The sequence below is a fragment of the Acomys minous genome (assembly GCF_964271855.1).
Source record: "Acomys minous genome assembly, chromosome: 19".
Taxonomy (NCBI): Eukaryota; Metazoa; Chordata; class Mammalia; order Rodentia; family Muridae; genus Acomys; species Acomys minous.
This window is the reverse complement of record NC_140499.1, coordinates 20,416,622-20,431,662: the sequence shown is the minus strand read 5'-3', so window position 1 is coordinate 20,431,662 and position 15,041 is coordinate 20,416,622. Positions and strand designations below refer to the sequence as shown.

At 49.5% G+C, this 15,041-nt stretch overlaps 1 protein-coding gene across 7 annotated transcripts in view; it reads right to left on the bottom strand.

Moving 5' to 3' along the window:
• JADE1 (jade family PHD finger 1) overlaps positions 1 to 14,438 on the bottom strand; it is a 60,518-nt gene extending 46,080 nt beyond the window's left edge. The window contains exons 1-2 of one of the 7 annotated variants that reach the window (XM_084768863.1): positions 14,325 to 14,438; positions 13,343 to 13,461 (exon numbers count right to left, since the gene is read on the bottom strand). Coding sequence is in view for 2 of the 7 variants with exons in the window: in XM_084768860.1 (XP_084624986.1) it covers positions 6,255 to 6,273 (19 nt within the window). In the remaining 5 variants the exon portion in view is untranslated. Of the gene's footprint in view, positions 1 to 6,254; positions 6,410 to 6,654; positions 6,784 to 7,762; positions 8,073 to 8,112; positions 8,280 to 13,342; positions 13,462 to 13,742; positions 13,834 to 14,324 lie in introns of those variants that run through there. The other 6 variants (XM_084768862.1, XM_084768865.1, XM_084768861.1 and 3 more) reach the window with 6 other exon arrangements.
• Positions 14,439 to 15,041: the final 603 nt, after the last annotated feature.

Here is a 15,041-nt window from a genome sequence, read left to right as displayed (position 1 = left end):
GGACACTGTACTTCACATCACGAGCTCCACGTGAGAACAAACATTTCATCACCATTGCATGCCTCGCCAAGACAGCTGTAGACACATCAGATGGTCTGAAAACCTAGCAGGTCTGCTGAAGCGGACGGACGCCTCCCACAACTATACGCAGTTATGGCAAAGTTTCCCAAGAGAAACAAACCGTAAAACTCTAACTTAGTGCTCTATCAGACTCCAGAGATAAAAGCATGCGGTGCACGGAATCATGCAGAGGGCCAGCAGCAGCATAATGAGAATTCACAGGACCAGGGCAGAGCCACGAGCTGAACCAAAGGCCGCTTGCCAGGTGGTAGGCACACACCTCCTCCTGGGCCCTGGACCGTGGGCTGCCCTGGAAGACTACAAGAGTAAGAACACTCCCTCACACACTGCGCTATCGGGGAGCGACAAGTAGCGTGAAATCCAAAGAGCAGGCAATCTGTCAGTCAGATGAAGCATGGCCCTGGCAAGCTGAGGTAAAGGTGGTTGCCACTGCCATCCACTCAGTGAGCATACGAGGGCAGAGCTGGAAGAGCACATCAGACGTTCCAGAGCCCAAGCCGCCACAGGAAGCCAGCACTCAGAGCAGCGGGCAGGAGCTGATTGGCAGGACACAGGCACTCAGCTTGCCACAGCTTCCCACTGCAGAGGAATTTAATCAGAGTGCTTGCTGCTCACTCAGGACCCCTTATCTGCACAGGTGACTGCATAGGCACACGGCATCCCTCAAGAGAACACAGGAACCTACAACGACAATTCTGAGAACAGATTCCACGTTACTGAATAGAGTGCTACTCCAATCTGAAGTCAATTAAGGTTAAGTGGATGACTGACAGGTGACAGATAAAGAAAGGACCACCCTCAGACTAATCAATTCCCCCTATATTTATCAAACTTCCTTTTTGAGATGGTCTCGTGTATCCCAGCATGGCCTCCAACTCCCCAGACAGCCTCAGATGACCTTGACTCGGCCCTGCCTCCAACTGAGTGTTGAGATCACAGGCACCCTCCATCCCACCTCGTTGTCTGTGGTGTCGGGACCAGACCCGGGGTGCTGTGGGTGTTAGGTCCTTGGATTATTGACTGTTGATCTGACACAGTGAAGGAACTGCCGCCCATGCGCTGCTCTCCTACCACCGCTAAGCTCTTACTGGCCCTGCCTACCAATCAGCGGGCTGGCAATGTGACGTCTACAAACATGGCATGTGTCTGGTTAAAGGAATCAATTACCAGATCCTGGGTACAGCCCTTAAAGCTCAGAGTCAAGGATCAGACCTGCTTACTCCCTCCAAAGTCCTGAACTCGAACTGTCCAAAAACAAACCAGAGGATGTGGCAAGCAGCTAAAACAGGCAACACCCAGGACGCTGTGAATCTCCCTCAAAGCCAATCCTGCAGGCTCCTGCTTGGAACCAGTGGACCCTCTGTAATGAAAACCTCACAACAATCTGCTGCTCTGACTTTCACTAATAACAGAAAAGCAACACGCCAGACAGCAATTTAAGGGCAGAAGACAAAGGATGGGAGCGAAACATACAAAGTCACCAGAATTCAAACACGTAAAGGAATCCTGACTTCCTGAAATAACATGCATTAGTCCCTACTTCCTATCCTTTCAGAGGGTGGGGGGTCCCCAGCAGCCACAAGGCCCCAAGCCCAGGCCTTGCAAGAGAGCCTTAGACAACTGACAAGATGAGGCAAGCTGTGTCTGAGTGTACTACACGCTGAACAGCCTCAAGAAGCTGCTAAGTTGGCTATCCTAGCTTCTGTCCTGGGGCAGGGAGGAGATGAAAGCTGCCCACTGCACTCCTCAGCCTGACCCCTCACCACCGAAACCTTCACCATAAATAACTCTCCAGAAACTGTCCTGAATTAAGGAACTTCCAGTGTGGGATACACCCGACGCTTGGTATTGTTCCCCGCTTGTTCCAATGGAGTGTAACTATGGTTTTAATACCCTAGGTAAATAGCCCAAAGGAACCTAAAGTTTTAAAACAAACTTAAAGGACAGGGTGGAGGTGGGGCTCCGTGGTGGAGCGAGTGCTCAGTGTATGTGAGAGTCGCTGGGTCCTATCCCCAGCACCCAAACTGTAAAGTAATCTAAGAATAAACTGACATCTGCAATCTAAGTCACCTAACTATGGCTTTACCTGAAAAGACTGAAGCAAAAAGGCAAATACTGGTCTAGTTTTAGAGTAACAGGAAGTGTGGTGTTGGGGCTGTGGGTACAGCTCACAGGTACAACGCCAACTTAGAACACAAGCTGCCAGGGGCTCTTCCCCAACACGCAGAAAAAAAGGTCTCTGAACACCTGTTGATGCACAGCACATACCTAGTGTTAATAAAATATTAAAAGATAAAAACGTGCAGCCTCCTCTAAATTCAATCGCTCCAATCCAAGTCTAGTATTTTTATTTCTGTTGTTTGGGTGAGTAAAATCTGCCGCAGGAATCACTCCAAACTTATGTCCATTAGGGTCTAGCATAAACCCTGCTAACACTTGAGTGTCATATTGAGGTGCAGGTCAAAGGGCCTCTAGGGCCAAGCCTGCATTTAGAAGACAGAGTAACTCACCAACTGACCCCATACCTCTGCCAAAAAGTACAAAAATAAAAGCATACATCTTCTTCACAGACCTAAGTTTATGCAGAAAAATGTCAGGGAAATGACAAGAGACTTACAACTGCATCTCAGTCTGAAATATATAAATATAAAAGTACAAGGGGCTGGGGATGGTTCAGTGGAAGTCTTGAGCCTGATGCCCAGCACTGGGGCAAAAAAAGTAAAATAACCAAAGAGCAGTTCTCGAATAACGTCATCCTAACATCACACTTCTTTGCTGAGCCACCCAACACTAGGAAAAGCACTGCCCGGCTGAGCTGTCCACCCAGCCCTGAACTTTTCAACCATAGTCAGAATGCTGCAAGGTCCTGGAAAAGGAGGAAATAAACATAAAACTCTCAGCGAAACAAACAATTACAATTAAACTACCTCACTAATTAATGTTGTTCCAAAGTTATTGCATTTATAGGAATAAGTGAAAGACTTCAATAGATCTCAAGTGTGTGGAGGGGGAAGGGGGTCAGGGTGAGAAAAGAATCCTGTGCTTGCTGCCAACCTCCTAAGGTGAGCACCCGTCAAGGAAGACGGTTTAAGATACTCAGTGTTTCCATCCTGCCAAACCTCTCAATGCCACTTCAGACCAGCAAAACACAGAGTGAGGGCAACGTCCCAATAACCCTCCTGTACTGCCCACTCTATAAATCTGTGGGAAAACTAACTGGCTGGAGTGCCAACTCTGAGAACCCACTCACTAACAGTGTAACAGGTGCCCTCCTTAGTACTGAAGCAAAGGAAGAGAAAGAGAAGGTGCCTGGGGGAGATAGGTGAGCCAGCCCTCAGTCATCTGCCTCCCGCCCTCAGTCCCAGTCCTAAAAAGGCTGCAATCCCCCTCCAAGACCTTTGCAAGGGCTATCCCAGCCACCTGCCAACTGAAACTTGTGGCAACACTAGATAACCACACTTCCTTGAAGTACTTTTCAAACAGATGATTTCCAAATCTAAGGTTCCCAAATTTCAATGAGGAAGTTTGGTTTGACAATCTTAATTCAATTCACTGTGACCATAGGCTCTTCCCTGCTCAGTACCAGACACATTGTCAAAAGCATTAGGTCCGCGGGCAATATACGGTCCTTCAAAGGGCCTGTGGTTTCAAAAAGGCTGGCCTTGTGATTAGGACAAAATAGGGAAAACAAACATGCCTTACTAATCAGTGGGACCATTTACCATGCTAGCAGCCAGGCAAAGCTCCTTACAAGCACGCATGTAGACTTATTGTGACGCAAGCACACACACAGTACACCTGCACAAAACATCACCTGAACAGTGATCAGTGGGCGACAGCCATAGGACCTGTTCTTCAGTACTTTTCAACATGTTAACACCACTGTCTAATAACTTAATTCAAGTGCTGTTCTACCAGCTTGTGGGGCACATGAAGCTGTGCATCTATTTTCACATCCCTATCGTATCCTTCCCCCAAGCCCAGCCCAGCAAGCTTTGTTTCTAAGTGACAACTACTTAAACTTCCCGACTTGTCTGTTACCATTTGGGGTGCCTTTCCCTGTCTACTCCTGCAACCCTGGTGACTACTGAGCTCCAAGGGACGAAGGAGGAAGGTTATCCTGCCTTCTTTGGCTGTGCCGGGGATGGAATGCACAGCTTCTCGCAGTCTAGGCAAACACCTCCACCACTTTCTTACTTGCAGTCCTGGCCCTGCTTTCTCCGACAATTAAAACCCCTATATGAGAAAGCAGTAAAAGGCTTTAAAAGCAGAACAAAATTCAAGTGTAGTGCACATCCTGGGCACAACCATTCACTCCGCAAGCATGAGCATCAAGACTTGGGAAACCCTGGCGCATTAGCGGGAAACTTTGTCCTAGAAGATAAAGTTCTAGTCAAGTACATTTACAAAACTATGCAAACTTTATGAAAGGACATAAAACACCAAACACAAAAAAAGTTTTTTTTTTAAATTGACTGTATTGATAATAACGATGCTGGAGTCCAGGGCAGAATCTCAGGGGCAGAGCTATATTCATATGCTGGAGACCTAGCTAAAACTAATGTGTGATTCAGTATTTGAGGGGCCACTTACATCATTTACAATAGGTCTGAATCTAAGGTGAATATAAACCTCTACTTGCTTCTAGCCACTATTGCATGCCCCCCATGCACATTTTTCAGTTTTCTGTGGTAGTACCTTTGGTCAACCATACTACAATATCAGAGATGATCAAGACTTTTAAACGTAAAAATTAAAAGAAGCGGGACTAAAACCTTTGGGTTTTAAAAAAAGAGACTAAAAATTCTTGAGTTTCAAAGAGCTTGTCATCTGACCTGCAGATGTCATCCACTGCTACCTACTGCCTCCTTCCTCCAGGTTTATGCCTCACTCTAGCTTAACTAGCCTAGTCTAACCACTAGTCAATCACTTTCAGGAAAATTATTCTGTGTCTTGAAACTAGTTCATTAACTTTGAAAGGCACTAGCCTTAAACAAGCAGAGAGAGGGGGGACCTCCTCCACAGCAGGTATTCTAAAAAGGAGAACTCCACCTTAGGGAGCCCTTTGGGGAAGAACCCCACAAATTTTCCCAGGAATGGAGACTTCAGGTCATCTTCCTCTTTCTGAAAACCTAAAAGCTCCAAGGCCAAGCCAAAACTAACATTTCACAAAAGGAAATTTTAAATCCCCTACAGGCCTGGGTCAACAAAGGGCGTAAGACCTTCTCTACCACGTTTCTAGAAAGCGACCTAAAGCCGCTTTTAAAGGGCATCACAGAGAGGACATGCTCTAACCGGTTTCCGAAGGCACATTTAAATCGCCCGCTTTTTTGTTGTTGTTTGCTCACAGCAATTCACCGGCCGCCCCCGCGCGCCCAGAAGGGGGAGCCCGGGTGTGAAGCTGGGGAGTGGGGAGCGGAGAACCTGGATGCTGAGCCGGGAAAGCCTTGAGCCGCGGAGGCGGTCAGAGTGAGGGTCTCGGATGGGGAAGAGGGGTACCCGGGCCAGGGACTGAAAGGTCGAAATGAGAGGCTCCTGACCCACGATTCGGGGAATCGGAAGTGGGGAGGCCCGCAGAGGGAAGCTCTAGGGGTTGGAAAGTGGGGAGACGTGGGGGATGGGAAAGAGAAGGACCTCGGAAACAAGGGGTGCAGGGCCCCGAACCCGGGCTGGAAACGGTCTGGGTAGGGTGGGGAAGCCGGCTGGAGACCCGGGGCGGAGCCGCGGACCGCGGGCATCCCGCCCTCCCGCCCGCCGGGCGCAGGGCCCGGCTCCGCGCGGCGCCGCCCCCTCGCGCTCCCGCTCCTCCCGAGGCGACAGGAACAACAGCGCGGGAGGAGGGGAAAGTAACTCCGGCCCCGGTGCGGGGATGACACCGCCTCCCCGCGGCGAAGCCGGCCCCGCGCCCGCGCCGCCGCCCTCGGCGTTTGAAAGTGGCCACCCCCCGCCGCCGCCGCTCCCGCCCGCCGCCACCAGCTGCACCAATCCGCTCGGCCCCAGTTGCAAATCAAACGCTCCCTCGCGTCCGCACGCCACTTGCGCCGCTGCAAACGGCTACGCCGTCCCTCCCCGGCCTCCCCGCGGGCCCGGGGAACAGCAGAGCGGTGGCGGAGCAACGCGGCGGGCTCGGCTCGCGCTCCCGCCCCCAGACAGTTCTGGAAACTGTGGATCACCTCTGTCACAGGAAGCCATCCGGCGCGCAGGGCGGCGCGCAAGCAACAAACAAACGCCTGCGGCCGCCGCGGCGCGGGAACAGGGACGGCGACGGGCGGCGGCCACCCCGCGCCGCGGGCTTTGTGCGGGACTCCGGCGTGAGGACGGGGGCCGGGCCACCACCGCACGGACCCGGAGCACCTGGGACCGTTAGGCGACGCTCGGGCAGCGACAGGGAGACGCCTTGGGGCCGCCGCCCGGCCCCGTCTCTGCGCCCGCCACCTCTCGCCTGCACGGGGAGGGCGGGCTGCAAAAGTTGGCCCCGGGGCCAACCAGCACCTGCCCACGTGCCGCGTAGGCTCGTGCCCCGGCGTACCCAGTCCCTTCCCCCGCGCCCGCAAACGCCAGGTCACCTATTACCGGTGGGAGGGGGAGCCCGGCAGCTATTTAAACGCCCGCGGAAGTTGAGGCACCCCCACAGGCGGTGCTGTGCACCTGCCTCCCGCCGCCGCGCTCCGCCACTTTGAGCAGCAGCAGCGTCCTCAGCCCCGCCTCCTGCCCGAAGGCGGGCGTCGGGGAAGGGGGGGCCGGGTAGGAGGTGGAAGGTATCGAATTTCTCCAGCAAATGGGACCGTTCCGAAAGGATTCGGTTCTCCGGTCAACATTCCACATTCCATCCCTCTCCCGCATTTGCAAAGCCTACGCCGAGCCGACCCGGAAAGCCTACTGGCTACGGAACAACAGCACCCAACTCGCAAACACACTCACAGGCACCAGACACGTGCACCGGGAAGGCTTTGCAACTTGCAGTCCCGGGGAGCACATCGCATGTGCATGTAAGACAGCGAGGAGACCCAGAGCCGCCCCCCAACCCCCACAATTTGGCTGGTGGTGTCAAAGGTTGCAGTCTGCAATCCGTTTTAAGTTCATGATTAATAGGTACTTTGCTCAACCGATTTAGTCCTTCCCAATTTCACCGATTAAGTCTTTTACACTTTACAAACAGTCTCGCTGGAAGTAAAAGGTCTCATCATTGGAAAACCATTCTGGAAAAATCTAATTGCCAAGCTGTCCCTTCACCCGCCTCTCACTGCCCTTGAATTGATGCAATGAATATTTTGGACATGCGGTGACAAGAAACAGAGCTGCAGCCACTTCACACAGATGTATCCCCTCACACCTATGTTTGGAAAAACATACCCTCATACCCTCCTTCCCCCACACACACTGTCACACACTCTGGAATCATATATGTACGCGAACCTGCGCTATGCCATAACCATCTGTCTACCAAGTTGCTACTATGCTTTCCACTTTCATGCAGCCGTAGGCGCTTTGGCTCTTTTTTTCTTTCCTTCTTTCTTTCCTTTTTGTTTTTAAATGTATAAACTAAGCTGGGTTTCTGCTGCTGAAAACGCTGGATGAATCACCTGAAAACCTCATGTTCTTCATACATTTAAAAGGAAAAGCTCTGAGCCTTCGCCTTCCTCCGATTGAAAATGACAGTAATAATCGGAATAGAACTTACTGATTCAACACCGATTAATTCTCGAGCTCCACGGCCATCCCGGCCTCGTCGCCGGCCCCAGCCCGGTGATGCCCAAGTTGCTGGTGGGATAGTACCGCGGCGCGGGCGGCCGCCTCCTCCCTCCGCGCTACAGATCCACAGCCCAATCTTTTGGCGCCATATTAATGACGTACTATATTATTTCCACTAGGCAGCGACCTTCGGCATTACATTACTCCCGAGAACTCCTGAGCAAAGCAACAAAACCATCAAATATGGCTGAGCCTCTCGGCTCGCCCTGCAGCCGCCGCGGCCGCGGCCTGAGACGCGCACCCCGACCCGCGCGCCCCCGCGCCTCCGCCCCCACGTACCTGCTGCGCACGGGCTGGGCCTCCGCGGGCTGCGCGCCCCGCCGCATGGGTCCGGGCCACCGAGGCCGCGCGGGGAGCCGGCCGGGCCCCTGCTGTCGCCCGCGCGCTCCGCCGGCCCGGCGCGCCCAGGCCCTCCCGGTCGGGCGTGCGGCTGGCGGCGGAGGAAGCGCGGGGACGCAGACTCATTTCTGGGTCACTGCTGCCACAGGGGGGAGCACTTTAATCCCCAGCCAAAAGGAGAGGGTGGGGACGGTGGGGCGGGGAGCCACTGGTGGGGACTTGCTCTAGTTAACTCTTGGGGTCCTGACTGCAGCCAGCGGAGCTCGCCCCCTGCACCCACCTCAGGAGCCCTCAAGCCCTCCAGGTGCCCCTTAGGAGGGAGAGGGATTTTTTAAACACCTTCCAAACTGCTGTCCCAGTTCCAACTCCGGGAGACATGCAGAAATGCATTTCTTGCAAACTAGTTTTAAATCAGGTCGATTAAAAACGTGGCTATTAAAGCATATAGTCTGGGTGAAATGTTTTTGTTTTTAGGCCGAATAAGAAAATGGTTGTTTTTGTAGTAACAGGCTTGAAGGAGTTGTGAATTCAAATGACAATTCCGAAAGGAGGTACAGCAGCTTTACCTAAATTTGTATTGAACTCATTGAAAATTAGCATTAATCCTCTGTAACCCGTCATAACTTTTACGTTACAGAGCGTTCTGGTCGGAAATGAACACTTTTCTAATTCCAAATAGGATTGGGCTAATGCTAAACTGTTAACTTTAGTGTAAAAGCAGAGTTTCGTGTTGATACATACACGTAAAATGAGTGGTTGCTGGTTTTTCACATGCTAGAAACTACCTTTTATACGGAGAATAATCATTTTCATGGAGGCCCTGGGAAAATACCATGTTCTACATCCAAAAGGGGAAAAAATACATTTAAAAATCCCATTTAGTAAATAAGAACAATGATTATCAATTGCTAAATCAGATATTGGACCCAAAAGACAAGATTATGCGCTGGGATCATTATTCTGGATAAAACAGGCTTGATTCTCAGAGTCACATATCCGGAACATCACATTCTGATAAATGGGAAAATAGGAAACCTAACTGTGTGTGCCTTGCAATTATTTTTCAGAAAACAAAGTAAAGCAGGGGAAATCCTGAATGTATATGCTCTTTCTTCCTCCCATTTCCTTAACAAGGAGCATAAAGATTCCTGGCAGAACAGCTGCTGTGCTCACTGAGTCCAGTTCAGAACAGGTGAGGCACTGCAAACTATCCCTGGAACCCTTGCGAGCTGTGTGTGGCCTGCAGTTACTGTTACTTCATTGCCCTGCTAGAAGGGGGGAAGGCAGCAGTGCCTGGAATGGATCTGGTTCTACTACGCAGCCTGTGTGATCTTTGCAGCCACAGATAGGGGGTTTGGAACTATGCCCCCCGACACACACTTTTTCTCTGGATAAGAGAATTATGTTAAAGCTTGGCCCTTAAACTGGAGAGTTCTATGAGCAATGAGATAAACTGGGCCTGATAGTGAAGGCCTGTCATCACAGCTACTTTACAAGGCAGAGACAAAAAGTTATCAAGCTCAAGACCAGTACCGCCTGAAGAGTGAGTTCAAGGCCAGACTAAGCTAGTTAATAAGACCCTGTCTCAAAATAAAAAGTAAAGATAGCTGGGGAAATAGTTCATTGGGAAAGCATCAAGAAGGGAACAAAAAAAAAAGGAAAAGTATTTCTATTTTTAAAAACTGTGGTGGAGCCAGGCAGTGGTGGCTCATGCCCTTAATCCCAGCATTTGGGAGGCAGAGGCAGGCAGATCTCTGTGAGTTCGAAGCCAGCCTAGTCTACAGAGTGAGTTCCAGGACAGCCAAGGCTACGCAGAGAAACCTTGTCTCTAAAAACAAAAATAAAAATAAAAATAAATAAAATAAAATAACTGTGGCAGTACACACCTTTAATCCTAGCACTCAAGGAGGTAGAGGCAGGTGGATCGCTGTGAGTTTGAAGCCAGCCTGGTCTACAAAATGAATCCAGGACAGCCAAGGCCACAGAGAAATCCTGTCTCAAAACCAAACCAAACCAAAAAAAAAATTTTTTTTAAATTACTCATACCATATGCATAAAATAAATAAACCTAAGTGTGGTTTTAAAAATAAAACGACTGTTTTTGCTTGTTTCCCTGACTGGTTTCATGCCTAGAACATCAAGCAATAAAATCAAAGTATGTTACGGTTGTCCAGCTGGTGTCCTTGTGGGATTCCTGACAGTAGGAGCAGGGAGCTGTCTCTGACGCTTTTGCCTGCTTGTGAGACCCTCTCCTCCTACTGGATTAGAGTAAGGTATGTACCTGGTCTTATAACTTGTTATGCCATGTTTGGCTGCAATCACTGTGGGTGGGGGTGGGGACTGCTTTTTTCTGCAGCAAAACTGAGGAGGAGTGGATCTGGAGGAGAGAGATTGAGGGGAAGGGACTGGGAGGAGAAAGGGGAGGGGAAACTGTAGTCGGGATGAGAGAAATTAATGAATCCATTAATTTTAAAAATATTGGTCAGGGCCGGGTGATTCCTTTAATCCCAGCACTCAGGAGGCAGAGTCAGGCAGACCAGCCTGGTCTACAAAGGGAGTCCAGGACAGCCAGGGCTGTTATACAGAGAAACCCTGTCTCAAAAAAATTGTCCAGGGGCTGGAGATTGTAGCTCAGCTGGTAAGAGTGTTTGCCTAGGAAGCAGGAAGCCCAGGATTTGATCCCCAGACCGCATGGACTATAAACAAATTAAGTAAGTAAAGGCGGGCATGTTAGGATGCACCTCCAACCTTAGAATTTGGATAGAGGGGGCAGGAGGATCAGGAGTTTGAGACCAGCCTGGGATACTCAACTAAGGCTGTGCCTTGTCTTATAAATAGCCCTGGCCTGCAAGCAGGGCGACCCCACCAATAGCGACAACTCCTCTAAGACTCAGGATGTAATTCTATGAACCTGTTTCCTCCCCTGAGATGATACCTGAGGTTTCTTTCCTTGCTAACATGCGATGACTTGACCGGTCTCTTTATTTTGAGACAGGGTCTCACAATGTAGCCCTGGCTGACTTGAAACTCACAGAGATCTACCTGCCTCTGCTTCCCCAGGGCTGGGATTAGAGCTATGCTCCACCACACCAGCATAATTTAACTGTTGTTCCCCAACCCCTCAAAAGTGACTCTTTGAAGAAATGGAGGAAAACCAGAACCCACAAGCAACAGGTAAAAACAGTTTGTCATTCATGATCAGACTTGCATTTCTGAAAATAAGAGACATCTTTTGCCATCCTTCCGCAAAGGAAATTTCCATACAACCAATTCCTTTCTAATCTGGGAAAGACGATGACACGGTTTGCCTCTCGGCAACAGACAGCACAGCAGAGAATGAGTGCAAAACTGACAATTAGGAAAACGAAACTCGAAACTCGTTCTTCTCTGTCACTCTCCCCTTGCTAAATCATCCAGATCACCATTTCCTAGTCTCTGGAACATTCTATTAATTCCCACTGTATTATCCGAGATGTGGACGGGCATTCAAGAAAATCACTACAGAGTGGTCGCGATCCCAAGATGCTGATGCTACTCTTTCTCAGCAGGTGTTTTCATGTGGCAATCACAGGGCCATATACCCATTGCGTTCAGCTCTAGTCATACATAGTTCAGCCATGTTCTTTCATATTAATAGATTTTTAACGAAATAAAAACTTGGATATTTGTATTCATATTCCTGATGTAGAAACCATACATAACTAATCGTCTGAACACTCACTGGGTCATCTCATTTGTGCATTTCTCTTCAGGTAAAGAATTGAAAGGCCTTGGCAACAGGTGAGTTGCTCACATTACAGGATGATGCAGCTCGGTGGCAGAGCGCATGCCTAGCACTCATGAGGCCCTGGGTTCAATTCCTAGTACTACCAAGAAAAAAAAATCAGTTTGTATTTGAAATGAAAGGACGTTCTGTACATCCTCATTCCTTCAGGGAAATAAACATCAAAGTACTACTGGCAAACGCTGTTCCCAAATAGTACATATGGTGACAAGTTTTGTTTTTGTTTTTTCACGAGGTCAGTTTCAGAATGGGTTGTAATCTAACGTGGTTTTTTTGTTGTTGTTGTTGTTGGTTGGTTGGTTGATTGGTTTTTGTTTTGTTTTGTTTTGTTTTTTGGTTTTTTTGTAGGTTTTTTTTATTTTGGTTTTTTAAAATTAATTTGTATCCTAAACAAATTGTGTTATCAATGGGATTTTTTTAAAGATTAATCTTGACCACCACAAGATTGACAACCACCACTTCTGTTAGCCTGTGGGGGTTGTATCACATAGAGGAGAGCTGTACTTCACTGCAGGACGAATGGATAGAATTCTTAGTCAAGAACCACGTGTACTTCTTCCTGACTAACAGAGAGAAACAGGAATGGTAGGCTAAAAGATTAGGCTAGAGTCCCCTAGGTGGCCAAGGAGCTAAGGTCACCACTGTCCCTGAACAGCCCTTCCACATAGGTTGTTAAAGCTCAGTCCACAGAGTAACTGGTAACCCCAGTCCCCAGGCAGGGCACTTTGGTTGGTATTGGTACCAACTACAGTTTCTCCCTTACCCCCCTCACCGGCCCCCTAAGCTTCTTCCTTTTCTCTGTTGTCTTTTGCCAACTTTGTTGTTTTGGTTTTGTTGTTTTGAGTCTGCTGTGCTTCATAGTTTTAATACAATATGTCAAAGAGAAGTAAGTCTGGAATGAGCAAAGAACTTAATCCAGCCAGGTGGAAATGTCCAAGGCGGAGAAGGTTCAAAATAAGAAAAGCATCTACTATCTATAAATATCATAGAACTGTGAAGCTTCACCAACACGAAAGAAATAAAAAAATTCAATCGGAGACCTAACATTTGTAAACACTGCCATATTTCTATGTTTTCCCTGCCATTTTCCCTGAACTGGAATGATGCCAAGCATTACACTTAATAGCCGTCCTTTTTACCTACAGCATTCCTTTTTGTTCAGCGGTTTCCTGTGTGGTTCCTGGTAGCGTCGGGTCTTTGACCGCCTCTGTTCATACCTTTTTCTGCTGGGCACTCATCAGCCTGTGAAAATTCTGCTATTTTATCATCAGGTTCAAGTCTCTGCCTGTCTGATAACTGCTTTAAGGCGTCCAGAACCTTTTCGTCGTCCCCCCCCCCCCTTTCTTTTTATCTGGGAAAGGACTCTAGCCCTCCACCTAGCCTTACCTGCGTAGTAGAAGACTCGGTCGTTGGAAAGGCGATCTCTAACCAACCCCAGCAGCAGTAGTACCGAGGAGTAGTTAGTTAAAGCCCCAATTCTTGTTGGCGCCACTCAGACCTGAGGACTGAGAAAGTAAAATGGAAGCTGGGCTGTGGTGGCGCCCGCCTTTAATCCCAGTACTTGGGAGGCGGAGGCACGCGAAACGCTGTGAGTTTGAGGCCAGCCTGGTCTACAAAGTGAGTCCAGGACAGCCAAGGTTACACAGAGAAACCCTGCTCGAAAAGTAAAAAAAAATTAAAAAATAAAAATTAAACAAAAATAATAAGGAAAGAAAGAAAGAAAGAAAGAAAGAAAGAAAGAAAGAAAGAAAGAAAATCCAGCCAGAAGCCTTGCGGGAACTCTAACCCAATGGCGCTTCAGAAATCACTTCCTGAAACTCGACTGGCGCACACCGGCTTATTCTAGCCCTCGGGAGGCTGGGTCAGGGGAATCTTGAGATGAGCGCCAGGCTGGGCTTCACCGGAAGAGCCACTGGTGTAGTTCCTGGCCCCGCCCCTCGCGCTCTAACCAGCTGCTTTCGCAACTGGTTGGTCTACTTTTCCTTCCTCCCTCAGCGGAAGATGGCGGTCTAGTATTCATCCGCCAGCCTTCGCCTTACTGGCGATAGAACCTGGGGCCTTGCCTACTTTGGAAGAGCCCTCGGCTTCTGGACTACCTCTCCGGACCTCTTTTTACTTTTGATTTTAAAACAGGGTCTCAATTAAGTCGCCCACGCTGGTCTAGGGTCCACTGTGTAGTCTAGTTCTAGAACTTACAATCGCGCCCAAACCTCTACAGAGGCTGAGATGGTACGACTACATCTCAGCACCTAGACAAACATTAAATCTCCCTGAACCCTGGAACTTGAGGGTGGAGAATGGAACGGCGGGCGGGGCAATCTGGGGGGCAGGGGGGTGGGGGATGGAATCCGGAGGCTCCGGCAGTTACCAGGTTAGAGATGGAGGTCTGTTGTGGAAGCGGTCAGACGCGACGGTCGGTCACGCGTGAGGAGATAGCAGGCAAAGCAGCCTAGAAAAAGGCTTCACCGCTACCAGTCCCTCGCCCTCCGACACTAAGGGATCCTGGGTCACTGCTGGGGTGTGCACAAGGAGGAGAGCTGGTGGCAGCTGAATCTAGCTAGAACAGGCCCCAGGCAGAGAGGCCTCCCAGGTAGTGAGCTCCTCCTCCTCCTCCGCCCCCCCCCCAAGCCTGGATCCCATGAGGCCTCCAGGGGATCCTTTGAGTAGCCACTCCCACGTTCTACCGGAAAGTTCCATTTTCTCCTTTTCTTCCACAATACAACTCAACAGTCTGAGCCCACGCCATTAACAAGTGAAAATGAACACCGGTTTCCTTTTTTTTTTTTTTCTGAAAAAAACTTAGCTGGGGGGGGGGGGATGAAGAAAAGGTGTAAATCTTGGTGTGACAGTGCCCACTTACTTTTCTGGGATACTGGGTTGGGTAAATCCCTTCCTGTAATCGACGGGTATTAGTTGGCTTCTAAGCTAAGGGCCTACAGTGGCAGTGAGATGGCTAAACCAGGTTCTTGCATGCCACCCTAGACATCCAAGAAACAAACAAACCAGACAAGACAAAGGGTGTGGCACTGGAGGGGCCAGCGGCGTTGCAGATCGTGGGCACAGAGATTAACAGGCTGTATAGTGG